General features: G+C 48.2%; 1 protein-coding gene across 8 annotated transcripts in view; it reads left to right on the top strand.

The window, feature by feature from the left end:
* SUGP2 (SURP and G-patch domain containing 2) overlaps nucleotides 1-25,614 on the top strand; it is a 31,250-nt gene extending 5,636 nt beyond the window's left edge. For 4 of the 8 annotated variants that reach the window (XM_022558374.3, XM_089905319.1, XM_022558379.3 and 1 more), the window contains exons 3-11: nucleotides 466-2,073; nucleotides 5,044-5,164; nucleotides 11,048-11,535; nucleotides 12,584-12,695; nucleotides 16,546-17,063; nucleotides 18,907-18,968; nucleotides 21,925-22,061; nucleotides 22,700-22,820; nucleotides 23,339-25,614. In XM_022558374.3, the coding sequence (XP_022414082.1) occupies nucleotides 466-2,073; nucleotides 5,044-5,164; nucleotides 11,048-11,535; nucleotides 12,584-12,695; nucleotides 16,546-17,063; nucleotides 18,907-18,968; nucleotides 21,925-22,061; nucleotides 22,700-22,820 (3,167 nt within the window). In that variant the 3' untranslated portion in view covers nucleotides 23,339-25,614. Of the gene's footprint in view, nucleotides 1-465; nucleotides 2,074-5,043; nucleotides 5,165-11,047; nucleotides 11,536-12,583; nucleotides 12,696-16,545; nucleotides 17,064-18,906; nucleotides 18,969-21,924; nucleotides 22,062-22,699 lie in introns of all 8 variants that reach the window. The other 4 variants (XR_002642651.3, XR_016391480.1, XM_022558376.3 and 1 more) reach the window with 4 other exon arrangements.
* The last annotated feature ends 482 nt before the right edge of the window (nucleotides 25,615-26,096 follow it).

The following is a 26,096-nucleotide window of genomic DNA, read 5'->3' as shown; positions in this document are numbered from 1 at the left end:
GTGGCACTGTGGGCCAAGAGTTCCTCATAGGAAGCAGGGGAAGCAGACATCCTCTAGAAAACCCATCTGCTGTGTGATAGAAGTAGAAACACACAGGTGTTCTGGTCGCAGTAAAGAAGCCCAGGTTATTTGGGGACCAAATACCCTTCCCTGAGTCTAAAAGAGGGCTTGTAAAACAGAGCCAGGGCAGGAGATCTGAATGAGTGAGAGGCACTGCTGTCCAGCCTCGATGGACTGTCGTCAGGGCAAATGCAGGCCCAGTACTTGTAGGTCTTCTGTTTTTATAAGTAGTAAATCTATTTTTAAGTGAAACCACACACGTTTTAAATGTTGGCAATGAATATGAGCTTCTAAAATGCACTCTGACTGATAAAGCACCCCTGCTGGCTGGTGGTCTGTGGATTATCCGTTTGCAGCCTGTGGTCTGAAGTACCTTTGTGTTTCTTTCTGGATTGTTTATTTCAGATCTTCTAAGGACAGTCCCAAGAGCCAGAGCAGATATGTATGATGACATTCATAGCAACAGCAGATACACTCTGGGCGGATCTGTAGTTCATCCTCAAGACACTGGGAGAGAAGGCCTGAGAGGTGATATATTTCCAGGACCTTCCTTCAGATCAAGCAACCCTTCTGTAAGTGACGACAGCTACTTTCGCAAAGAATGTGGTCGGGACCTGGAATTTTCCCACCCTGACTCCCGAGACCAGGTCTTCGGCCACCGGAAATTGGGACATTTCCGTTCTCAGGACTGGAAATTTGCACTCCGTGGCTCTTGGGAACAAGACTTTGGCCATTCAGTTTCTCAAGAATCCTCCTGGTCACAGGAGTATAGTTTTGGTCCTTCTGCATTACTGGGGGACTTTGGCTCCTCCAGGCTGATTGAGAAAGAGTGTTTGGAGAAAGAGAGTCGGGATTACGACGTGGACCGTCCAGGAGAGGCAGACACTGTGCTCCGGGGCAGCAGCCAAGTCCAGGGCAGAGGCCGAGGTCTAAACATCGTTGACCAGGAGGGTGCCCTCCTAGGAAAGGGGGAGACTCAAGGCCTGCTCACACCTAAAGGAGGGGTCGGGAAACTTGTCATGCTGAGAAATGTGAGCACAAAACAGGTGCCCACTGTAAGTTGTATCACTCCCAAAACTCAGGGCACTGACCAAATTCAGAAGACCACCCCAAGTCCTGATCTGACCCTGGGGACAAACCCAGGGACGGAAGACGTCCAATTCCCCACTCAGAAAATCCCTTTGGGGCTTAATCTGAAGGATATTCGGCTCCCCAGAAGAAAGATGAGCTTCGATCTGATAGATAAGTCTGATGTTTTTTCGAGGTTTGGGATAGAAATAATCAAATGGGCAGGATTCCACACCATAAAAGATGATGTTAAATTTTCCCAGCTTTTCCAGACTCTCTTTGAACTTGAAACCGAAACCTGTGCTAAAACGCTCGCCTCATTCAAATGCTCCTTAAAACCAGAGCACAGAGATTTTTGCTTTTTTACTATCAAATTTTTAAAGCACTCTGCTTTGAAAACACCCAGAGTTGATAACGAGTTTTTAAACATGCTTTTAGACAAAGGTGCTGTGAAGACCAAAAATTGCTTTTTTGAAATCATAAAGCCCTTTGATAAATACATAATGAGACTACAAGACCGGCTGCTGAAGAGTGTCACACCCCTGCTCATGGCCTGCAATGCCTACGAGCTGAGTGTCAAGATGAAGACCCTCAGTAACCCCCTGGACTTGGCTATTGCCCTGGAGACCACCAATTCTCTCTGCCGGAAGTCTTTAGCTCTTTTGGGACAGACGTTCTCCTTGGCCTCTTCTTTCCGGCAAGAGAAAATCTTAGAAGCCGTCGGCCTCCAAGATATAGCTCCCTCTCCTGCCGCATTTCCAAACTTTGAGGACTCTACTCTGTTTGGGAGAGAGTACATCGATCACCTGAAGGCCTGGCTGGTCAGCAGTGGGTGTCCACTCCAGGTCAAGAAAGCCGAACCCGAGCCAACCCGAGATCAGGAGAAAACGGTTCCTCCTACCAAACCTGAAATTCAGGCTAAGGCTCTGAGTGGTCTGAGTGATGGTAAGGAAAGCAGCAAAAGTTTCTGTTTGTTGCGATTTGCTTGCTTTTCATGTTTTCTTGTAATGTCTCTCATTCTCTTTGATATTTGTACATAAAACTCCTTTAGCCAGTTGGAAACAAATCAGAATTTTAGTAGTAAACTCACAGTGACCAGTATACATGCCTGCCATTCATTCTGTAAGCATGTAAGCATGCGTTAGGAATCTTCTGTCTGTTACAGAAGTCCTTAGACTTTCTGGGTCAAGACTCCTTTGGGAATCTGATGAAAAGCTGTGGTCCTTGCCAGGGAAAATACATATATGTTTGTACACAATACAATGTTGCACTTTCTGGGGTGTTTGTGTCATCCTGCAGCCAAGTTTTAAGAAGCCTTGTTCCAACAGCACCCCTTCTCTACCCCCGCCAAGTTATTACTAGAAGGGAGAGTAAATGCTGGGCACAGTCTCTTAAGAATTCTCCAGGCTTCTAAGGGAAAGAAGTCACAAAACCCAGCCCCTCCTTTGCTGGGATTAAGGGGGCTATAGGAGAGGCCCCAGCTCAGCTCAGCATGGGGAGTCAGGAAGGCTATGTTTGAGCTGTTTTGAGGGATGCGTGGTGGAGGCACCTTTTCACCTGCTCGCGTTTCTAGACTGGCTAAAGGTTGAGAGATCACTTAGGTATGCCTGGTAACCTGCAGTTAACGAGTTGGCTTACTGGGGAGGGGAAAGACCTAGAAGAAGGTAATAGAAATAGAAATGACTGGCTGGTGTCCCTTGTCCCTCCCCCTTGCTCTCAGGATGGACGTTCTCACAACCCAGACATCCCAGAGGTCATGAGCACACATAGTGGCCATGTGGCCATTTAGGAACCCCCTTTCCCTCTGATAGAGTTTTCAGCTTCCATTGCCCCAGCCAAGTTGGGAAGTCTCATTTGTCCCTGAGTCTCTTCAATCCTCTCCACCCTCGTGGAGCCCTGACTGCGACAGGCACTGGGTAGGTCGCTCCGCGGATGGGCGGCCACACCCACTCCCAGAGAGAGAGCCTTCCAGTAGTGGGCTCAGGGCTGAAGCAGGACCTCTCCTCCCCACATCCCCCAAAGTAGTGGGGTGGAAAGTCAGTATAACAACGATACTGAAGAACTGTAAGAAGGACAAAAAAGTCCCCCATAACCTAAAGTTGCCTGCCACCGTCCCCTGGTTGTGCTGCTATGCAGGCATGCCTGTAGCTGCAGTCTTGCTTTACTGAAAACACTACAGTCTGCTCTTTTACAGGATTATCAAAGGCTCTTTTCTGTGTTTCTGCGGCATTTGCAGCATCATGACTAAATGTGAATTTACCTCACCTCTCCCTTGATGTTGGACTCATAGTGCCTTTTATTAGAGGCTTCTGAGGCTGAACAGAGCTCAGTTCCCATGAGATTGGCATCTGCAAAGCATTGGCTCCTTTTCTGGTCAGCAGGTAGACAGCACCAGCGCCCACGTCTTATGGGGCGCTGCCCTGCCATTACTTCAGTACTGTTAGAAATGCTGGGATGATATCTTTGGTTGCATTTATTATTGCTATTATTTTCGTTAAAAATGTTTTTGAATCCTCCCTTAAAGGAGATATTCACAGAATGATTGCTGGGCCAAAAGTAGGACCCACTTTCTGGCCCTTACTATGGTCATCTTCTCTAGAGATGGTTGCAATGATGCACAAATTTCATTGTCTTTGAAAGCTTCTGACTTTGAATCTCTTATTCTTTTGTAAAATCATATAAAACTAGCAGTTCTATAGAATAAGAGCTGACAACAAAAAAAGGGAAAGTAATTTCAGAGGGGAAATGACATGACAATTGAAGGATTGACTCATCCTATGTTAAGAACTCACATTGATGTTTAAAATACCATTCCACAGAACAAACTGGAAAACCTCTCCAGTTCAGGGGTGATTTTTATTGAATGAGACCATCTGTGCTATTAAAACTAGCAAATATCAGAAAACTAAACAATCTTAGTGTTTAAGGACATAATGCTCTTCTTTGTTGCTGGTGGCATTGTAAATTACAAGTCATTGGAGGAAATTCACACTTTAAGAAATGTTGTCTTTTCATACATTCAGCAGATATTTTCTGTGAACACCTACCTTGGAACTACTGACTTTTTTTTTTTTTGCGGTACGCGGGCCTCTCACTGTTGTGGCCTCTCCCGTTGCAGAGCACAGGCTCCAGACGCGCAGGCTCAGCGGCCATGGCTCACGGGCCTAGCCGCTCCGCGGCATGTGGGATCTTCCCGGACCGGGGCACAAACCCGTGTCCCCTGCATCAGCAGGTGGACTCTCAACCACTGCGCCACCAGGGAAGCCCTACTGACTTTTTTAATTGGGAAATTTTTCTTTGTAAATTTATGTATATGTTTTATGATTACAAAACACATGTGTGTTTAACTTTTATAGATAAAGCAAACACAAAAAATGAAATCCCTGATAAATCTACCACCCATAGATAATCTCTGTTAACTTTCTGGTATATTTCCTTCTAATTTTTTTCTGTGTGTCTGTATTTATGTATCTCTTTTCCTTTTTTTCGTATTGCAACTCACAGTTTAGATATACTTTTTACATATTTTATACCTAGATACATTTTATGTCTTTTGTTCTCCCCTTAATATTGTGAACATTCAAGTTAAGATGTATGCAAAAGGTGGTTAGGAGTTGCTGCACACCATTTTCTCCTATAGAATATGTATATATATTGCTCTGTACAGTCATCCTAAGTTTGTGACTGTTTCTCTCCTAGCGATTATGCTGTTATAGCTTTTGAGAGGATATTTTGCATATTGGTTTCGAGAATAACAGGCCCCTTTCCTCTTTTCAATGTTGGTCTGTCATGAACGAGGATTTCAGTTCCTGGTGCCTGCTTAGGCCCCATCCTAAGCCTTCAGTTCTGTCCTGGTCTTCCCAGGCCCCATGTGGTCCAGTGTGTTTCTCAGAAAAGCCCTTCTGTGTGTTCCAGAGGTCCCCCAGCGAGCAGACCACAAGGTGGTGGACACCATTGACCAGCTGGTCACACGTGTTGTTGGAGGCAGCCTGTCTCCCAAAGAAAGAGCTCTTCTCAAGGAGGACCCTGCTTACTGGTAGGTCTTTAAATGTTGCTCTTCAGAATTCCTCCCATAAAGTACATGGCAATGTTTTTGTTGCTCTGATGATGTCCAGAGAATAGGGTGAGATGCTTATTTTGCGCTGTGGTGTAGTCAGTGGAAGAGCATGAGGGTGGGTCAGGTTCATGTGGGTTCAAGCTCCAGTCTGCTGCTTACCTGCCATGTGGCCTTCTCTCATCTGGACATGGAGCACTTTGTCCCTGCTGTGCTGGTTTGAGGATGAGGTGAGAGGTGTATGCAAAGAATGAGTGTAAGATAAGGAATATATCACAGCAGTTGTTTGTGATTTATTGCTACTGTTTGTTAAACTGTCTTTTCCTTTTGCCTTATTGCCTCTTCACTTGAATAGAACTTTTTAAAATTAAAGTTTTCACCATAAATACAGTATTTGATCATTAGAGAAGGTAAAGAAGAACAGAAAATTGGGCAAAGCCACCTGTGTGCTTACTGGCATTCACTGGCATTTTTGGGTATTTGCTTCCAGCCTTTCTGCTCATTGCGAGCTGTTTGGTTTTTAACACAGTTGTGATTATGCTGTGATATACGCTACTCCTTTTAGATAACAAAGGAAAATGCTCGTATTCCCTACTTTTTGTAAACATTTCAGATGGCTGTGTTTACCGGTTCGCAGAGTAGGTGATCATTTTATCTAGCCATTCCTCTCTTGTTGGATTTTTAGAATATTTTTGATTGTACACTATTTTTAATTTTTTCTGTGAATAGCTTAATGTGTCACATTTCTGTGTGTGTTTAGGATTATCTCTAGATTAGATTGCTCGAAGTGGAAAGGTTTTATACTTCGTTAACTTTTTAAAAAATGATCAAAGTGGCATATGCCCTTTGTAAAAATAGAGAAAAGTAAAAAGGCAAAGATGGAGTTACTCAGAGCTCTCCCACTTTTCCCCCACAGCGTGTGCTCTGTAGTTGTGTCCTGTGTTTTAAACTTAACATAATTGTCCTTATTATCAATGAATGCATACTATTCCTTCTTACACAGTATACTACACTCAACCATTGCCCATTGGTGGATTCTTGGATTCTAATAACGTTATGATGAATGTTGTCTTGCTTTTATTTATGTCTACATTTCTGGCAGTTTATTACGGTAGTATGTGGGAGTAAAATTGCTAGTTTAAAAAGAAAGCTCATTTTAGAGGCTTTTGATCTGTGTCAGTGTTTCTCAACTGCAGGATTATTATTGTTATTATTATTTTTAAAGAAGATGTTGGGGGTAGGAGTTTATTAATTAATTAATTTATTTTTGCTGTGTTGGGTCTTCGTTTCTCTGCGAGGGCTTTCTCTAGTTGTGGCAAGCGGGGGCCACTCTTCATCACAGCGCGCGGGCCTCTCACTATCGCGGCCTCTCTTGTTGCGGAGCACAGGCTCCAGACGCGCAGGCTCAGTAGTTGTGACTCACGGGCCTAGTTGCTCCGTGGCATGTGGGATCCTCCCATACCAGGGCTCGAACCCGTGTCCCCTGCAGTAGCAGGCAGATTCTCAACCACTGCACCACTAGGGAAGCCCAACTGCAGCATTATTGATGTTTGAGGCTGGATAATTCTCTGCAGGGGGACTGTCCTGGGCATCCTTGGCCTCCACTCACTAGGTGCCAGTAGAAGCCTCCATCCCAGCCAAAAATACCTTCAGACATTGCTCAGTGTCCCCTGGGGGACAGAGTTGTCCCTGGTGGAGACCACTGATCTTTATCATCAGGTTATTTTCCGTGATTGACACCCTCACTGCCACTCCGTACATGTGCCATGCCCTCACATAAGTGTTTTTGACTTAAAGATAATTTCATAGTGTGATGTTTTACCTTATATTCTTTTGTTAATTAAAAAGATTATGTGTTTGCTCATAGGATTTCTAGTTGTAGTTCCTCTTTTTTGAGTGATCTGTTCAGGTCTGGTATAGTCAATGTTGTATCCATACCAAGCTCTCTATTCTTGGTGTTGTAATTTCTAAAGATGCTTGAAAGGTGTAAATTTCTGTGTAATGGCACCAGGGCTTTGGTCCTAACCAGCATGATTTTTCAGGAGAAGAGTTGGAACTTGTTATGGTTTTATTTTTACAGAATTTTTTTTTTTTTTTGGCTGCACTGGGTCTGTGTTGCTGCACTCGGTCTTTCTCTAGTTGTGGCGAGCGGGGCTACTCTTTGTTGTGGTGTATGGTCTTCTCTTTGCGGTGGCTTCTTTGTTGTAGAGCACGGGCTCTAGGTGCGTGGGCTTCAGTAGTTGCAGCACGCAGGCCCTAAAGCGCACAGGCTTCAGTAGTTGCAGCACTTGGGCTCAGAAGTTGGGGCTCATGGGCTTTAGCGCGCATGCTCAGTAGTCGTGGCGCACGGGCTTAGATGCTCCATGGCATGTGAGATCTTCCCGGACCAGGGCTCAAACCCGTGTTCCCTGCATTGGCAGGTGGATTCTTAACCACTGAGCCACCAGGGAAATCCTTTACAGAATTCTTGAATTCATCAAGATTATGTTCCTGTGTTGAATAAGATAGGCATGTAACTTAAAAGGTAAAAAAAAGAAAAGAAAAGAAAGGAAACCCAGTAACCTAATTGCCCCAGTGTCATTTATTGAATACTTTTTATTTAGCAAATACTTTTGCTTTCTGTGCACTTGGTACCATTCTAAGCACTTTACTGCTTTAAGCATTAGCTGGCCGAACCCTCATAAACAACCTTTTGAGGTAGGTATGTTGTCATCCTGATTTTACAGACAGAAAAGTTGAGGCTCAAAAGAGACCTCTTGCCTCAAGGAGGCACAGCTAGTAAAAGACAGAGCTGAGATTCACGTTCTGGCTGTGTGGTCTCAACCAACGCTCATACTGAAGGAAGGAGGCTAGATAGCCTCAGATTGACAGATGAAAGCAGAGACCATATCCTCTGGGTAAGATGTCATCTAGACTTGGAAGACCCAGGGGCAATTTCCAGGTGATTGCCGAGGTGATTGGGCTGGAGGGAAGGGGGACCCTGAGAGGACTAGGAGCATGCCTCTCTGCTGCATGACTGCTCTGCACTACCCATCAGGTTCATGATCTCTGACAGTCAGGGGTGGCAGACGGAAGCATAGCCAGAGCTGGGCGTATGTGTGGCAGTGGGAGGGGGTTGCAAATCAGAAATGAGCATTGAGCTCTAAACCAAGTATTTGAGGGAAACTGGCAGCATGAAGGAGGGCCACCCAACCCAGCAGATCTGGCACCTAAGAAGTTACTATAAGGAAAAGAAGATTGTCTACATGTGTGTAATTAATAGTCTTGGGTGGATAATACCATATTGTATCCATGAAATAGGAACTGCTTGTTATGGAAAAGAACCAATTAAGGATCTTGGAATTGACAAATGTGATTGTTGAAATGATCTCAGTGGTCGGCTGATAGAATTGACCTGGATGAAGAACAGATTAGGGAGCTGGACTCAGAGACGTGATCACCTGTGACTTCCTTCAGAAAGAATTACCCAGAGACTGTAAGAAGAAAGAGTGTGCAAAAAACAGTGTTAAAGAACTAGTAAACTTAGGTTTTTGGTGTGTATATTTGAATTCTTAAGTTAAAGTAGTACTTTACCAAATGTGATTTACCAAAAAAATGAAGTAAACACAAATGGCAAAATGTTTCTGGTATGATATTGATGGCAGAAACCATGGCTGTGTCTATGTGGCATGCAGGATCTTAGTTCCCTGACCAGGGATTGAACCCATGCCCCCTACAGTGGAAGTGCAGAGTCTTAACCACTGGGCGGCCAGGGAAGTTCCCAGTTCTACTCCTTGGAGACAGTCGCTTTTAGTTCATTAAACTACTTTTAACAGTTACTTCTGTATCTCTAGAGATGATAAGCCTATGTTGCTCTTTTTTTTGTTTGTTTGTTTTTTATGACCACACTGCAGGTCTCGTGGGATCTTAGCTCCCCAACCAGGGATCGAACCCAGGCCCCGAAAGTGAAAGCACCAAGTCCTAACCACTGGACCACCAGGGAATTCCCCAAAGCATTTTCCTTATAATGAAAAGTGTATAATTCAAGCCTCACAGCAACATGATGAAGTAGCTTATTATTATCATCCATCTCATCTTACAGATGGAGAAACTGAGGCACAGAAAGATTCAGTAAATCTCACAGCTAATAAGTGGCTACACTGGAATTTGAACCGTGCAGGCTAGCTTAGGAGTATTCTATGCTCTTGATGTTACGCTCCACTAGAACTAAGGGAGATGGGTTTGTGACATGTCCTCACACTGCATGCACTTGGCATTAGAACTGACCAGGGGAAAGGGACTTACATCTTGGGGATCCAGGTCACCTGGGCACTGACTCCACTTTCTGCCCTGGATGAGGGGCTGCGTTTGACTTGAGAACTGGAGCTTCTGTTTTGGTCAACCTTCCCTTATGTGGCAACCCTTGCTTGTTAGGATGCAATCTTGCAGGATGCTGCTGTTGGCCCAGCAGAGTGTCCAGGGCAGCAGGGGAGCCAGCACACAGGCTCTTTCCTCAGATCCAGCCAGACCTTGACTGCAGTGAGCATCAACAGGAGCTTCATATGGAGCTGCCCACCAGGGACATGCCACATCACACGGTGCTGCCAGCGTCCTGCTGTGCACTGCCACCTCACAGCCAATCAGCGTCTGTTATTGGTAATTGGGAACCTCATCTAATATATGATCTCAACTTCAGGCGTCCAAAAGCCGCATGAAATATTGCCATACTCACCAAACAGTACTCGTTCTTTAACACAAACTGAGATTGAACGTTCACAAAAAACCTGTTATGAATGAGGTTGTGTAGAAAATTACAGAATATCCCAGGAAAGGGAAGTCACGTGGGCCACATTGTGCAATGCATAGAAGTTGAAACCAGCAACAGCCAAAATAAAACAGGCTTCTGAATAACTTTTGTATGAAAGAGAATTAGAATTGGAATTAGAAACTCTTCAGAAGGAAGTAGCAGGGAGAGCATTGCATATAGAATGCATCCGTAACAGCGGTTGGGAGAAAGGTGCGACCTTGTGTGTGTATCAGAAATAAAGAGTGAAGGTAAGCATTCAATTCATGAAGCAAGAAAGAAATGGTGCAAAAAGCCCAGAGACTACAAGGAAAGGGTTAATAGAGATGAAAGAAAGTGCTAATGAAATAGTCAACAAAGTAAATAATGTGACCTTCTCCTTCTAATCCAGTCATGCCTCTTTCTAACCCATTCCTTGAGCAAATCCTTAAGTTTGCTTTATATTCTTTCAACCTATATGAAAAAAACAAATATACGTGGATGTCATGTACACAAAGCAGTTTCATATGGTACGTATCAATGTTGGTCTTCTCTAGTCTGCTGTCCGTGGGCTGTATTACGGATCTCTTTCTATGTTAGTACATGTAACTCAAACTCCTCTTTTCTGTACTGTTCTCATTATGACTCTGGCACGTGATTTCACAGCGGTGGCACACTCAGTGCCTTAATGATGTAGTTAAAAGGTCGCTGAGTGCTCACCATTTGAAGGGCATCATCTCCTGAAAGTGATGTCCAGGAGCAACACCTGCCACTTCCTGACAGCAGAGAGCTTCCATGGTTTCAGGGTAACTGGTTTGTATTGTGAGGCCACCAGGAGCTGGGAGCTCCTTCATGGCTGCTGATGACGGAAATTGAGGAGGAATCGACCAGTGTTCGCTCAGAGCTCCTGGTCACCCTGTGGTCACTCTGAGCAGGACAGATGACCAAGGCCCAGCGCTGGGTTCTTGGTGGAGCCGGGCGGAGCCTCTCCAACAGCAGGGAGGCCACCAAGTAGAAAGGGTTTGCAGAAGTGTATTTACAGCGACAATTTGGTCATGCTGGTGTATTCACAAATGTCCTGCTATTCCTGTTTTGTTATACAGGTTTTTATCTGATGACAGTAGTCTGGAGTATAAATATTATAAGCTGAAGCTGGCAGAAATGCAGCGGATGAGCCAGAACTTGCCAGGAGCAGATCAGAAGCCGATGGCGGCAGAGTGTGCAGTCCGGGCCATGCTATATTCCCGGGCGGTCCGGAGCCTCAAGAAGAGGCTCCTACCAGGGCGGCGGCGGGGGCTACTTCGAGCTCAAGGACTCCGGGGCTGTAAAGTGAGGAGAGCGACCACCGGGACCCAGACCCTCCTCTCCTCAGGCACCAGGCTGAAACACCATGGCCGGCAGGCTCCAGGCTCCTTGCAGGGAAAGCCGCCCCAACCAGATGGAAATGATGCTGCCAAGGACTGCCCGCCAGACCCAGCCGGACCCTCTCCTCGGGACCCCAGCCCAGAAGCCTCAGGCCCATCCCGCAAGCCAGCAGGAGTGGATGTCTCCGAAGCCCCTCAGACCTCTTCTCCCTGCCTGTCTACTGATGGTAAGTGCTCACTTCTGTCCCCCTCCTCTGGGCCCCAGCCCCAATGCTCATCTATCCCCAGGGCTCTCTGCAGAGACAGGTGGCTTCAGTGGGCTGGGCTGGGCAGCAGGCAGCAGCGAAAGGGACCTGGCCAGGATGGCACACACACGGGCACTCTCTCTCCTCTTGCTTCCTCAAGGGGCTGGCTCTAGACTCCTGCTGCACCCTTCCTCTTATCCTGAGTGTGGAGCTGACACGAGGTGCTGCCTGGTGACTCTGTGCTTCCCTGCAGGGTCCTTCTGCTGGCCAGCAGGGTGTGCCATGTGCCCGTGCTTAGGGCTTTGAGCTCCTTGATCCATTTCTCTCTATTCTTGCCCGTTATATGTTCCATAAGGCTGCCCGTGTTCTCGTTCTGCTTCCTCTTCCCCGCTAAGGTCTCTGTGTTTCCTTCCTTAGAGTTAGTTGACCAGCAATTTTTTTGTTTCTCCCAGCCATTACCTTCTCCTACTGCAACAGGCCTGCCCTCTGGCCAGTGCTTCCCACTCAGCACTAGGTGGGAATGGAGAGGGAAAAAATCTACACAACTGCTACATTTCTCTAGCTGTTGCTACATAACAAGCCAGTCCAAACTGTGGCTTCAAACAGGAGGCATCCAGTGTTGCTTCAAGTCAGCTGGGCTGGGCCTGCAAACTGTCTGCAGGCAGTGGCCAGTTGTCTGGAACTGTCAGCTGAGATGATAGGGGTAGTGGGCTACATGCCTGTCACCCACCAGCAGTTCACCTGACAGTCGGGTTTGGCCATCCAGGAGAGGCAGAGGAGGTGCTTGAGCCCTCTCAGGCCTGGACTCCACATTTCTGTCACATTCGTAGCCAGCAAGAGTTCCAGGGCCAGCCCCAATTCAAGGGGAAAAAAGAGAGTCCATCTCTGCTGGACAGAGCTGCAGAGTCACATGGCAAAGGGCAGGGGTACAGTGAGGGGCCGTCTTTGTAATCAGTCTCCACAACCCCACGATGTTCACATGGGAATTGGCAGCTCAGAACCAATACATGACAGTTGCTTTATTTTGTAGTTGATACGAAGACAATGGAGACTGCAGAGAAACTGGCCAAATTTGTTGCTCAGGTGGGACCAGAGATTGAACAATTCAGCATAGAAAACAGCATTGACAACCCTGACCTTTGGTATGTACCCATCACACCCCTTTAATCTGAGGCCATGAGTGTCCTGAGAGCCCACAGGAGTTCACCCCATGAGTGTCCTGAGAGCCCACAGGGGGTCGCCCCGGGATAAATCACGACTTCACTTCTGCTGAGCTCAGGGCTGTTACGGAGCATCTGTTTTGGGTTGTTGGGAGACCTGCCCTCATCTGGGGCATCAGGAAAAGCCTCCCCCAGAAGGAAGTTTAAGCTGGATCTGAAGGTTCAATGGGCGTTGGCCAGGGGAAAGGGGAGAGAATGCCCTGGCCGAGGGACTTATAGTTTCCCCAGGACCTTTGCAGAGGCAAAGAGGAGAGTGTGTCCTCGCCCATGAGTCTGAGGAGGAGGAGGGCACTGTCCCTGGTCATGCTGGCTACTCTGGGCAGGATGAGAATGTGCTGCTCATGTAGCATGTTGGTGGGCTTTGGTCCAGATGTAAGCAGCAAGCACTTCCACTCAGTGATGGCGTGGCACCCTTGTGCCAGGAGGGGGCACCATTTTCCTCTCCATTCTTCAGATGGCGTAATCATTCAACACTACACAGCCCAGAGGCCACAGAACCAGAGCCCCACTCTGCCTGCGGGGTGCGGGTTCTCCTTCATGGAGAGGCTGCCTGAGGGCCATGTGTTCCCAGTACTGAGCCGTAACCCGGCTGGGCTCCCCTTGGAGTGTGGGGTTCCCACGCTGTGTGGATTGTGTCCTATTGCCAGCTAGGGGTTCCGGGCGCTCACCCTGCTCCCAACATGCTAGAGAGTCGTGCCTCAGCTTAGTTAAGAATACAGTTAAAAACTTTACATTTCCTGGAGCATTTCTGGGACCCAGTAGTGGCTAAGCGCATACTTCTAGTTTGGCCTTACACACAATCTCTTTGTGTTTGTGGTGAGAATTTTTGGGTATCTTCCAGAAGGGGATTGTTGAATCATAGTTCAATGCAAACTAAGTTTTGTTAGTGCGAATTCCCCTCCCTGAGGGCCACTCTCCTACGAGTGTCATGAGTGCCTGTCCCCACCCCCCACCTTTTGGCATGCCTTTGAGCCAGTGGGATTGGTGAGGAATTTCTAATTTTCTCAGTGAAGTTTTAGTTTGCATTTTTCTTATGAGTGAAATTGAACCTCTTTTCATAAACTTATGTCCTTTGAATATCTTTCTGTAAACTGTTCATATCATTTGCCCTTTTTTAAAAAAAAAGTTTTGTTGAGGTATAATTGACATGCCATAAACTGCACATATTTGTCTAATAAGTTTTTTTTATTAATTAATTTATTTTTTACTGCATTGGGTCTTTGTTGCTGTGCGCAGGCTTTCTCTAGTTGCAGTGAGTGGGGGCTACTCTTCCTTGCGGAGCGCGGACTTCTCATTGTGGTGGCTTCTCTTGTTGCAGAGCACAGGCTCTAGGTGCGCAGGCTGCATTAGTTGTGGCACATGGGCTCAGTAGTTGTGGCGTGCAGGCTCAGTAGTTGTGGCACATGGGCTTGGTTGCTCTGCAGCATGTGGGATCTTCCCGGACCAGGGCTCGAACCCTGAATTGGCAGGAGGATTCTTAACCACTGCGCCACCAGGGAAGTCCCTGTCTAATAAGTTTTAATGCGTGTTTACACTCATGCAGCCATCACCAACATCAAGATGATGAACACATCCATGACTCAAAAGTTTCCTTGTGCCCTTTGTCATCCCTTCCTGCAGGCAGCTGCTGATCAGGGCTCTCTCACTGTAAATAGTTTGCATTTTCTATAATTTTGTGTAAATGCAGTTTGTTTTCTCCTTTTGTCTGGCTTCTTACTCCACATAATTATTAGGGTTCATCCATGTTGTGTGTATCCATAGTTCATTCCTGTTTATTGCTGAGTGTATCGCATTGTATGACTGGACCACAGTTATTTACCCGTTAGCTGTTGATGGCATTGAGATGTTTCCATTCTGGGACGATTTCAGATAAACCTTCTGTGAGCAGTCATGTACAAGGTCTGTTTTTATTTCTCTCCAGTAAAATACTGAGGCAGAGAAAGACTGGCTCACATGGTGGGTCTGTGTTTAACTTTTGAAGAAACTTCCAGACAGTCTTTCTAAGTGGTGGCACAGTTTTGCATTTCCAGCAGCTTGGGTGAGAGTTCTGGTTCCTCCCCATCTTCACCAGCACTTGATAGTGTCAGTCTTCTTCATGTTAGCCCTCTTGGTGCGGGGGAGGGGTGTTCCACTGTGGTTCTCATTTATGTTTCAGTCTTCTTCATGTTAGCCCTCTTGGTGCGGGGGAGGGGTGGTTCTCATTTGTGTTTCTCTGAGGACTAACAGTGCTGAGCATCTTTGCATGTGCTTATGTATTTCTTTAGTGAAGTGTCTGCTCGAATCTTTGGCCTATTGTTTTATTGGGTCGTTTATTTACTTATTAATGAATTTTGAGAGTTTGTTATGTATTCTTGATACAAGTTATTTGTCAAGTGTGTGGTTTGCAGATAATTTCTCCCAGTCTGTGACTTGTTTTCTCATTCTAGCAGTGTCTTTTGGAGGGCAGAAGTTCTTAATCTTTGCCCTTTTCTCGATTGGGATTTTTGGATTTATTCTTTCTAGTTTCTCTGACCTTTTACCTGTAATGTAATTGTATCTATTTCCTTCATAGTTGGATATTTTTCACTTTACTTATGGTATGTTCTGCAGTGCAGAAACGTTTGATCTAGTAAAATTTCTCAGTTTTATCTCGTTGCACCTGGATACAGAGTTACAGTTAGAAAGAATCTCCCTACACTCAGATTATAAAGACATTTATGTATTTTCTTCTACAACTTGTATGGCTTGGTTTTTACATTTAGATCTCTGATCGGTGTGGGGTTATTCAGGAGCAGAGAGTACAGCATAGATCCAATTTAAATATTTTTGTAAAAAGCCGCCCAGTTGTCCCAACACCATTCATTGAAAAGACTGTTCTTTTTCACAGTGATTTGAGAGGCCACCTTCATCAGATACTGTGTTTCTGGCCTTCCTCTTGGTCTGTCTGTCCATAGACAAGTACCACACTGTTTTAACTATAGAGGCCTAACACACCTTGTAATACCTGGTGGAACTGAGCCCCTTGTTGATCTTATTCAGGGGTTTCCTAGATAGTCTTACATACTCATGTTTCTATATGAACTTAAGAATCATGTTCAGATCCAGAAAAAAATTATGCTTTTACTTCTATACATTAATATTTAATTAAGGGAGAATTGACTTCATTATGAGCCTGAGTTGTCCTGTCCAAGAACAAGGGCTGTCTTTCCTTTGGCCCAAGTAAATTTTGTGTGTTTTCGGTTTCTCACACCAGCCGCAGCTCCAAGCTGTGGCTAGGGCCATTGGACTCCGAGGCTCAGAGAGGCCTTTTTGCCAGCACGTTCACGCAGCTTTGCTGCAGGACATGAGGCAGGAGGTGACACACCTCTCTCCATCTCATGGCCGGAGTATGGGAGGAACCAGAGAGTCACAGTGAGCACACGCAGGCCCAGAGTGGCCGGTGACGTAATCAGAAAGAGATGAGGTAAGGCCCAGTTCGGATCTCCTGGCTGTAGTGTTAGAGCTCGTTCTAGCATGTTCTCTGGTCGTCCCTGCATACCTTGTTCCTCCAGCTCCCTCCCCGAGAAAGCAATAAGGCCTCTTATGTTCTGGCTACTTCGTTAAATTACTAGTACTCTTCAAGCTTTCTATCTCATCGTAAAGCTGCCCATCAACCACAGCTGGTGGAAAGAGGTCATGTGTTCGCTTCTTTGTCCCACCCCCAGCTTTGTCAAGTCCATTTGGACAGTTTCAGAAAATACGAATGTTTGTAGAGAACCCTCTGGTTAACCAATGTATTTCATCTTTATCCCAGGTTTCTACATGACCAAAACAGTTCAGCTTTCAAATTCTATCGAAAGAAAGTATTTGAACTGTGCCCATCGATTTGCTTTACGTCATCTCCGCTGAACCTTCCTGCCAGCAAGAGCGCCGATTCTCAGGAGAGCCCCCTGGAGCCCATGGAGGGGGAAGGAGAGTTTGAGGATGAGCCCTCTCAGCGCAAGGCTGAGCTGGAGAGCCCAGAGGTGATGCCTGAGGAAGACGAGGACGAGGAGGAGGATGAGGAGGACGAGGAAGGGAGTGAGGAGGCCCCCACTCCTGGAGGGGCCTCCAGGCCAGCAGGAGGGTCGACCAAGTCTGAGGGCTCGGAGGGCAGCCCCCCAGCTGATGGCCTCCTGAGTGGGGTGGCCGAGGATGGCCCGGCTGGTGCGCCTGCCCTGTCACAGTCCTCTTCAGGGGCCTGCTTCCCCCGGAAGAGAGTCAGCAGCAAGTCGCTGAAGGTCGGCATGATTCCGGCTCCCAAGAGGCTGTGTCTCATCCAGGAGCCCAAAGGTAAGTGCCTGGCTATTGACACAGTGCCCCCAGCACGGTCTTCTGTTTAACACCTGAGGAGGAGTCATGGTGCTCGGTTGTGGGCCGTGAAAAATTGTGGAGACGTTGTCTGACTGTTTTGAAGAATTTACCTGGCCCTCAGCCCAAGTTCAGGTGCAAGATGACCAACTGGCCCCCGTCACCCTTTCCGCCTCTGATTACTCCAGCTAACCTGGACATTACCTTCCAGAACACTCCCAGGGCCAACACAACATGGGGTTCTTCGGTCTTATGTTTTTAACCTAAAATAGTCCTATTGGTTTTGCACACAGTCCAAAATGTTCATGAGAAACTGACGTTTCCAGTTGGTCTGAGGTTGGCACTCTAAGGAGGTGCTGCGTTTGGCTTCTAGCACCCCACATGCTGCTTGTTATTTTCCATTATTGCTCAGCTTCCAACAGGGGAGTCCTGGCTGTGGAAGGAATGGGCCTGGGTCATCTTGGCTGTTTCCTGCCTGTGATCTTGAGGCGTGCCCAGCTTTCTGAGTGCCTCCATCTCCCCAAAGACCCCAGAGTAGTGATGACTGCTTAGTGACGATGAGGCAGGAGGACACGGACCGGGATCAGTCTTGGGCAGCAGTTAGTGGGAGCTGTGCAATCCATGCTCTGCCAGCCTTGGCCATGGAGGGCCATCTCCTTCCTGCCTGTGGGGAGGGTCAAGGTTCTTGAGGTACAATTTACCAGCAGTAAAGGTGCACCCTTTTCAAGTGGACAGTTCACGGAGTTTTGGCAAAGGTGTATAGGCATGAGCACCCCAGTACAGCCGAGCTGGAGCTCGTCCCAGAAGTGTCTCTGTGTCCCTCTGCAGTTTTCTCCTCTACCCAGCCCAGGCAACCACTGACCATCATTCTGGCCTTGTGGTTTTGCCTTTTCTAGGCTGTCAGTAGGCGAATCACATCATGTCCCGCCTTTTGTTGGGCTGCTCGCTGCCCACCCAGGTTTCCACACAGCCGGGCCTGTGTGGGGCTGTTGCTGCAATGCTTGTGTGGCAGGTGGTTTTGGTGAACAGGGCTCCATTGTGTGCGGAGAGCCTGTGTGTTCTACGTTATTGAGACCATCATATTCACACCCAGCAGTGTCAGTATAGTTTCTCCTGCTAAAGGAACAGTTCTCGTGGTTTGTGTTTGGAAACCTTGGTGTTGCAATGGATTTCTAACTGTTCTACTAAACTCTTATGTCCTTCAGAACTTATCAGAGTATGGCAGCACATCAGAATGCTTGTTAAGATGGCTTTTATGGGGGGAAAGCGGAATTCTTTCTACTTTAGAAGCTCTCAGTTATTTTGATAGGGTGGTTGATGAGATAGTACCAGACCTGCTGATCTCTCCTTTGTCAAATATAATAATAACAATAATAATAACATGATGTGGTGCTGTGTATGAGAAGCATGGTTGTTTTTACTAGAAAGTTCTGAGTGGACTTTACTTCTCTATCTATGGAACAGTCACAGGGACATGAGGAGGGCACAGTGTTGCAAATAGCTCATTTGTTGAAGCAAAATGTATTCCTGCAGTCATGGAACATGATCCACGTGTCAGGTCCTTCGTCATAAACGTGGGAGTCACGCTTAGGTAGACTCTCCCATAGCGAGGCAGCTCTCAGTTGAGCCTCTGTTCTGCCTCTGCACTCCGTGGGTCACAAGATTCCTGAGAGGAGTCAGGGCCAAATGGCTGGCCCTGTGGTGCAGCTCCTAGCCACCTTCTGTCTGCAGAGGGGCTATAAGCCAAAACTGCAGCACCCTCATCCTCTAAATAATTTGGGGAAAGTACATATATGTGTATATATACATTTCTTTTGTCTTCCAGTTCACGAACCAGTTCGAATTGCCTATGACAGGCCTCGGGGTCGTCCCGTGACCAAGAAGAAGGTGAGTGTGGCTGTGAGTCCTCACGTGTGACGTAGTCAGAGTTTGCCAGAGTTCCAAAGGGCACTGGCGTGACTAAGCTATACTCATACTTCAGGGCAGGTGTCAGCATACAAAGCACAACACACAGCCTTTTCTCTCCCGGGACTTCTTAAAAGTGTTTTGCATTGCCCAAAACCACAAGAGGGAGTAATTAGTCTACTTAACGGATGTGTGAGGCCTGATATGTGCAATGGATTGGAGAGATGAACAAGATAATGTCTCAGCCAATGAGAAGTTCAGATTTAGTAGACTATAATTGTGGTTAAAAGAGTGTGCTACTTTGCTAGTAAGCTGAGCGCATGTGCGTACGCATGTGTGTTTATTAACTGGTCAGCACCTCTTGTGCTCCCAGCTCCATCTGCCCACCTAGAGGCAGCCATGAGCGGGGCTGGCAGCAATAGAAATGTGCAGGACCGGGAATGGTGGGTGCTGTGGGTGCAGAGAAGCAGGTCAAAGGGAGGCAAGCAATAAGGTGGGTTGGGGGGTACCCTTTAAGCAGGGAGGCCTAGGAGAAGCCCCAAATCAGTCACAGGTCAGCAGGGAGCCCTTTGTGCCTAGAATGGAGTGATGGGGTGAGGAAGTAGAGGTGGCAAGCACCCAGGTCACATAGGGCTTGTCGATGGATGTCAGCACTGTGGCCCTTTCTCTGGGAGAGGCATTGGAGAACCACGGTGGGGATTTGGGTGGAAGACATGGCCACTATGGTAGCTGTGTTGAGAGCAGCCTGTGGGGTGCGGGGCGAGGCAGAGCCGGGGGTCCAGGAGAGGTGAAGGTGGAGTTGGTGGGACTTGATCATGGATTGGATGTGGAACAGAGAAAGCCAAGAGCCCAGGGTGACTCCAGGGTTGTCAGCCTGGACAGTTAAGAGAATGGAGCTGCCATTGACTGAAATGGGGAGCCCCTTTGGGAGCAGGTCATTGGAAGGAGACCGGGGCACACTCCAGACAGCTGGGCTGACACATGTCGGGGCAGGTGAGGCTACACAAGCTCACCTGGGATACATGTGGGGACATCACAGGTCTCTAGAGGTCAGGGAGGTGAGTGGGGAACCAGGCGAGGTCTCTGCTGGTGTCAGGGGGTGAGCAAAGCCCAAGTTGTGGCTCAGACCTGTTCTGAGTGCATTGCATCATTATCAATGGCCAAATGAAGCATCAGTGTGACCCCAGTTACAGCTGAGAGCAGGGACCTTCCTGTACCCGAAGCTTATGGTCTTAACAGCTGTGTTGGGTTTTAAGCTGACCCAGCACCCGGGTACCCATCTGGTGGCCTGTGTGAGGCAAAGCCTGGTGAGAAGGCAGCCTTTTCAGGCTCAGCCTGGCCATCTGATCTTGGCATGTGAATCCTGAGGTTTTGTACATCTGTAAAGTGGGGCAGTTGCACCTATCCTGCAGGTAGGAGATACCTTGAGGATTAAATGAAATGTATGTTAACCCGGTGTGCAGCCAGCTGGTGTCCTGCAAACATGGGTCTCTCTTTGGGGTGACTGCAGGCAGGGAGGAGGTCTCCCCTGCAGCTCTCTGTGCACACCTCAGCCTGGCCTATGGTGCATGGCTTTGCTCCAGCCCCAGGAAACCAGGCAGGGTGATTCTTAGACACAGTTGAACACTCACAAAGATCTGTCCAGCTGAGTGGACCCCTGTTCCTCCTGTTGCTCCCACCTGAACAGCTTTCCCGAAGGAGGAGGCAAGCCTGCCATTTGGGGACCCGTGGCCAGCCTTCCCTCTGCCTTCCCCATCCTCTTCCCCTCCCACACTTGTCCCCTGCTCAGACCCTCTCCACTACTCCCAGCTGCCTTGATCAGGATAGAGGAACCTTCTCCCTGGGAGCATGTGAGGCCCTGGGGACAGGCTGTGTTCAGTGTTTAGTAAACGGATTAAAGAAATAGGCTCAGGCGGCAGGGACTCTGAGCCCCCAGCTGCCCAGCGGTTCCAGCACACTGTGGGTGCTGATGAATATTCATGAGTGAATGGAAATCCCCTTTGCTCACACTGGGCAGGCTCCTCCTCCAGAGGCCTCTAGGCTTTTTAATTTGTCTTCCCACAGTCAGCTCTGGAGCCCAGACTTCCTCTAGGGCTTCTTACCTTTCCACCCACAAGGTCTTTCCCAGGCCCCATCCTTCTTCCCAGCTGCACTGGCTCTCAGTGAGGTCTGCTCTGTGCTAGACATGGACCCCAGAGTCCAAGTGAAACCCGGTCCCTGCCCTTGGGGAGCTCTCAGAGCTCCAGACCTGGGAAGGACCAGACAGACACATAGGTCAGTCAGGTTTGCTGAGTAATGCCTGAGGGCAGCCAGGGAAGCTTCCAGGATAGGGCCACTGCTCAGAGTTTTGGAAGCCCATGGGAATTAATGAAGCAGTGGGAGAGGAGTGGGGGTCAAATAGGGAGGACCCTTTGAGCCGATTTTTCTGTACAGCCTCTCTCCACTGCCTTTCTGGATCCCTCCTGCCTTAGCCCTGCTGCCCCTCTGACTCCTGCACTCCAGGGGCCTTCCTGCCTCAAGTCCTGTGCCCTGTGTCCCTCAGCCTGGGATATGCCCTTTGGTCATCACAGGGCCACTCTCTTTATCCAGGTCTCCACTCTGGGCTCTTCCTACTCACCCTTTGGCCCCAGGACCCACCATCCCCTCACAAAGTTTAATTCACAGTCTCAACACTGCAACAAGAGTGGTCATGGTGAAGCCTGAGAGGCTGGTCTGGTGTGGTTCTGTGGGGATACCTCAGGCTGGTGACCTCCAACCTTTAGAGGTCTGAACCCACCCAGGGAATATTGCCAGGACCATGGCTTGATCTTGAGCATCTGTGGAGTCAGGGAGGCATTAAGGGTGTTAGTACTGGACCATGTCCAGGTGTAACCCAGGGCAGACCCTTGCTCCAGGGGCTTTGCTGCACCTCACGTGCCACACTCTTCTCTCTCCTCAGAAACCCCAGGACTTTGATTTCGCCCAGCAGAAACTGACCGACAAGAACCTGGGGTTCCAGATGCTACAGAAGATGGGCTGGAAGGAGGGCCACGGCCTGGGCTCCTGTGGGAAGGGCATCAGGGAGCCCGTCAGTGTGTACGCAGTGGGCGCTGGGGGCCAGGGGTGGGGATGGGCAACCGTGCCTGGGGAGATGAGGCTTTCTGTGGGATTCTGGTCCTAAGTCCTTTGACCTGCAGCCTGATCCTTGGTTTCCTTCATGTCGAACATGGCTTATAGCAGATCATTTATATATGCAGGTGTTCATACAGCTCCTTGCTGCACTTGCATAGACTTGGTCCCTGGCATTTGGCCACATTCATTATTATCATAAAAGCTTGAGTGGTAATGCTGGGTAGTTACGCTAAGAGCCACTTCCCTTTTCCAGGAGCCCACATGCAGACTAGCCAGGGTAGAGCACGGCCCAGAGTTTCTTAAGCCCCATTAGCAGCCAGCAAGCATTTCAGTTAAAATTGAGCTTAGCACCTGCTGGGGAGGCTTTCTGCTGTAATCAGGGGCTGGCTTCTGAGCACACTTCTCAGAAAGTTCGCCTGCCTGCACGGGTGAGTAGCCCTTGTTCCCCACTGTGAACTGTGTCTTTATTTTCCCCCTCCCTTGCTGTCACTGTTGTGTGTCCCTCATACCTCTGTCCCACTCAGATGACTCAGGCTGTTTTCCATCTCCTGGTGGCCGGGCTCTGGGCTCAGGTGTGGCTAACTCTCCATTTTGCTCCTTAGGGGAACTGCCTCGGAAGGGGAGGGGTTGGGTGCCGACGGGCAGGAGCACAAAGAAGACACGTTTGACGTGTTCCGTCAGAGGATGATGCAGATGTACAGACACAAACGGGCCAACAAATAGGTACGTATGTGAGCTAGTGTGGGGGACATTCTGCCTAAGCTGATGTTCTGGTACACAGAGAAGCTTCCTCCAGAAAAGTTAGTGTGCCCCACTCCTCAAAACCCAAACATCAAAATATCACTCCCCCCAAAAGATCATAAAATTTTGTGAGGGAAACAAAAGGAGTTTGGATGTGGATGTGTCCCACCTGTCACCTTCCAGGCTGAAGGAAAGAGCCCCATGCTCGCCAAGCGCCACTGCACGCAGCCCATGGTGCGGCCTCTGCACTGGGCTCCCAGGTGCGACTGTACGTGGCCATCTTGTGGAAACAAGCCACCACGGGAGTGGCCTGGTGTCTTACGAGTGTAAGGGTGACCTGGAAGCTGGTGCTGCAGAGGATGCCACTCTGCCTCATCCCTTTCTGAGGGTCTTCAAATCCTTTTCCTTCTGAGGGGCCTTTGGCCTATAAATATCCTATCTTTCTCCTATCTTTCTCCTCACCTCTCAGTTTTGAACAAAATCGTTCTCTCCCTGAATAGATGAAAACCATTGGTGAGAAAGATAAGGCTTGAAGCAGCAATTACTCTTAAAACGCCACCTCTGTCCCGGATCTGCCCTGGAACCAGTGCCCAAGTAGGTTTGGTGTGTACACGAAAAACAAACATCTCTGCAGTTTCTGGTGCGGAGGTTCCACCCGCTGGCTTTTCTTTTTCTTAAAAAAAGAACGCACCATTTCCAATCTGCTTTTGCCTTTCACCCTCTTCCAAATGCTTTTGGCAGCAAGTCTTCTCCAAGTCTCCCCTGGTTCCGCTCAGAAGGTGGGGCTGCCCTTGAAAGCACCAGCACCCTTTAAGTGCTCAGGAACCAGCTCCTGTCGGTTTTTCTGTCCTGGGACACATTGCTCTCTAAAAGTGATCTGCTTGCAAACTTGATACCGAAACAGTCACAGATCATATCTTCTCAAATTTAAATAGGGAATATAAATCAGTAATAATGAGGTCTGTGCTTTGGTACCACAGCTGTCGGCTGGAGTGCTGAAGCTCTTTAAACAAGTGGAGGTACTGGATTCGATGAACGTGTTATTTATGGAGTCTCATCTCTTAAATGCATCCCAAGAGACTTGACGAAATTTCAGCAATGTATTCAGCAGCTGTATTCAGGGGGGAGTAATCATTACACCGATGAAACTTTCCCCAAATTTACGTGTCTCTTAGAATCCACAAAGCAAACTAGTTTTTTTTTCTTAAACCACATATGGAGTCTCTCCTACAAAGGGGTGGGAGGTGTAAACTCTTCAAGACTCTTCATATTTTGCATGTGTGGCAGTGTAAAGAATTGTTTTATTAGGGCCTTTGTACAGAGCAGAAAGGATCCTCTTGGGGTGGGCTCTGCAGCTGTTTGCTATTTCAAGGCGTATGATTGCCGCCCCTTCCAGCTTCTCGCACTCTGCCTCTTGCAACTACATGCGAAATTCTCAGGCTGTGGGAATCTCTCAGCCCTTCCTCACAAAGCAGCAGTGTTGAAGTTTTAAATACATGCTAAAATCTGGAAAACAGGATCCTGCTGATACTATAAGCTTGGGGGACACAGCAGTGAGTTACCCTGTCAGCCACTTGTATTGGCTGTTATGAAATCCTTGCTTTCTCAAAGCCCGAGACCTCCTGGGCTGTAGTCCCAGGCTCCTCTGGATCTGTCTTGTCTGTCTGGCCCACGCTCACCAGCACAGCGTCACGGGCCTGTGCCAGCATCTCACGTGCCCGCCTGATGTTGCCCTTCTTCATGCCACGGGTAGTCCCCAGGGCCCTGCTTGCTTCTGGTCACTTTTGTTGCTTTGGCAACTGGCAGATCTTTATGGCCACGGACATGCTGGAGGTTCTTCAGCAGAGTTGAAATAGCCTGCAGGGGTGGTGTGGTTTGGGGGAACCACAGCTATGGGTTTTTTTTCTAATCTTTCCAACAGCCTTCCATGTTGGCTGGGGATCAGGTAAAGGGATAGAACTCTGAGAACAGGGCCTTGATCCCGCATGGCCTTTCACAGAGCACCCTTTGGTGCTGAGTGAGGTGTGCACCCCCCAGCATGGGTCCTGGCTCTTTTTTCAAGCATCATATTCGCTTTGTCCTAGTATACTCATTCTTGGCTTTCCTTTGCTTTTATTTATAAGTAAAATACTTTAGGAATTCCCAGGTTTTGAGCCCTGTTCCCACAGCCTCCGGCCACTCCTCCTCCTGGGGGTGTCCTGCTTTGAGCTGACACTGTGAGCCTTTGGCAGTCGTCAAAGGGAGCACCTACTTCTTGAGCCTGGAAAGTCCTGTAAGCACTCAGGTGGCGCTTCTGTGGAGTTGGCATTGAGGCAGTGAAGGTGTTGCGTGGGCCGGGGAGGAGCGTGGTGGTGCGTCCCTGTGCCAGCTGTCGGCTGGGGACCAGCGTGCTGGCCCTCTGTGCCCGCCCTTGCCCTCTCCAGCAGAGGCCACTCTGCGGAGAGCACGTGTGAGAGCAAGTGTGATGTGCGGTTGCATAGCCTTGTCAAAGTCACAGTGTCTTTTCTGTCATTCTAGTTCCAGGGTCTCTTCCATGAGGACGACAGGCATCCGGAAAGTGCTAACTCACCACTTTGGGTGCTTACTGTCTCTGCCTTGTTTCCATCACTGGAAATCATATAGAGAAATTTAGCGTTTTTGGTCCTTGGTAAAACCTAGAAGACGTTTGTGATGTTACAAAATGGAAGCTTTGGGTTTTGTTTCTTTTTTTTTAATCTAAGAAGTTGTGAATGTTGTTAATCATTTAGCAGTTGAAATAAATGTAGAGGAAACCTAATTTTCCATGGTATCCGTTGATGTGTTTTTAAATCAGACTGGTTGGGGAACACATGGTAGACGTTGTAGGGCCAACGTGGAGCCAGATCGTAAACACTCCTGCCTCCCAGGCATGCCCTCTGCCTGCGGGGGCCTTTCTGACTGGCTTGCTGCAGCTGGGGGGCCTGGTAAGTCACTGGGAAAGCCTAGAGGGTGCCAGAAAGCAGGTAGTGATAAGGGCCAAACATAGTGGGTGGGTCCACTCTGTTTTCTGTAGAGAGGGGGGTTTATTGCTGGGTACAGAAATCTGCCTTTGAGAGGGTGTCGGGACATGGGCGCTTTACCTGAGCTGCCCACCTCAAGGCCTTCCCTGATCTCAGGGTCGGGGTTAGAGCTGCCAGAGTTAGACCAAGGCCCACCTGGGCTTCTCCCTGAGTTAGGAGCTGGCCTGTGGGACATCTTCAAAGCTCCAGGCTGTTCCCATATTCTGCCCAGCCTGTGTAT

Source organism: Delphinapterus leucas, unplaced genomic scaffold, assembly GCF_059928025.1.
Source record: "Delphinapterus leucas isolate spDelLeu-1000000601 "Yukka" unplaced genomic scaffold, BTC_Dleu_Yukka2 spDelLeu_asBTCV2_sq25, whole genome shotgun sequence".
Lineage (NCBI taxonomy): Eukaryota > Metazoa > Chordata > Mammalia > Artiodactyla > Monodontidae > Delphinapterus > Delphinapterus leucas.
The sequence above is the reverse complement of the archived record's forward strand: the minus strand, read 5'-3'. Positions and strand labels throughout refer to the sequence as shown.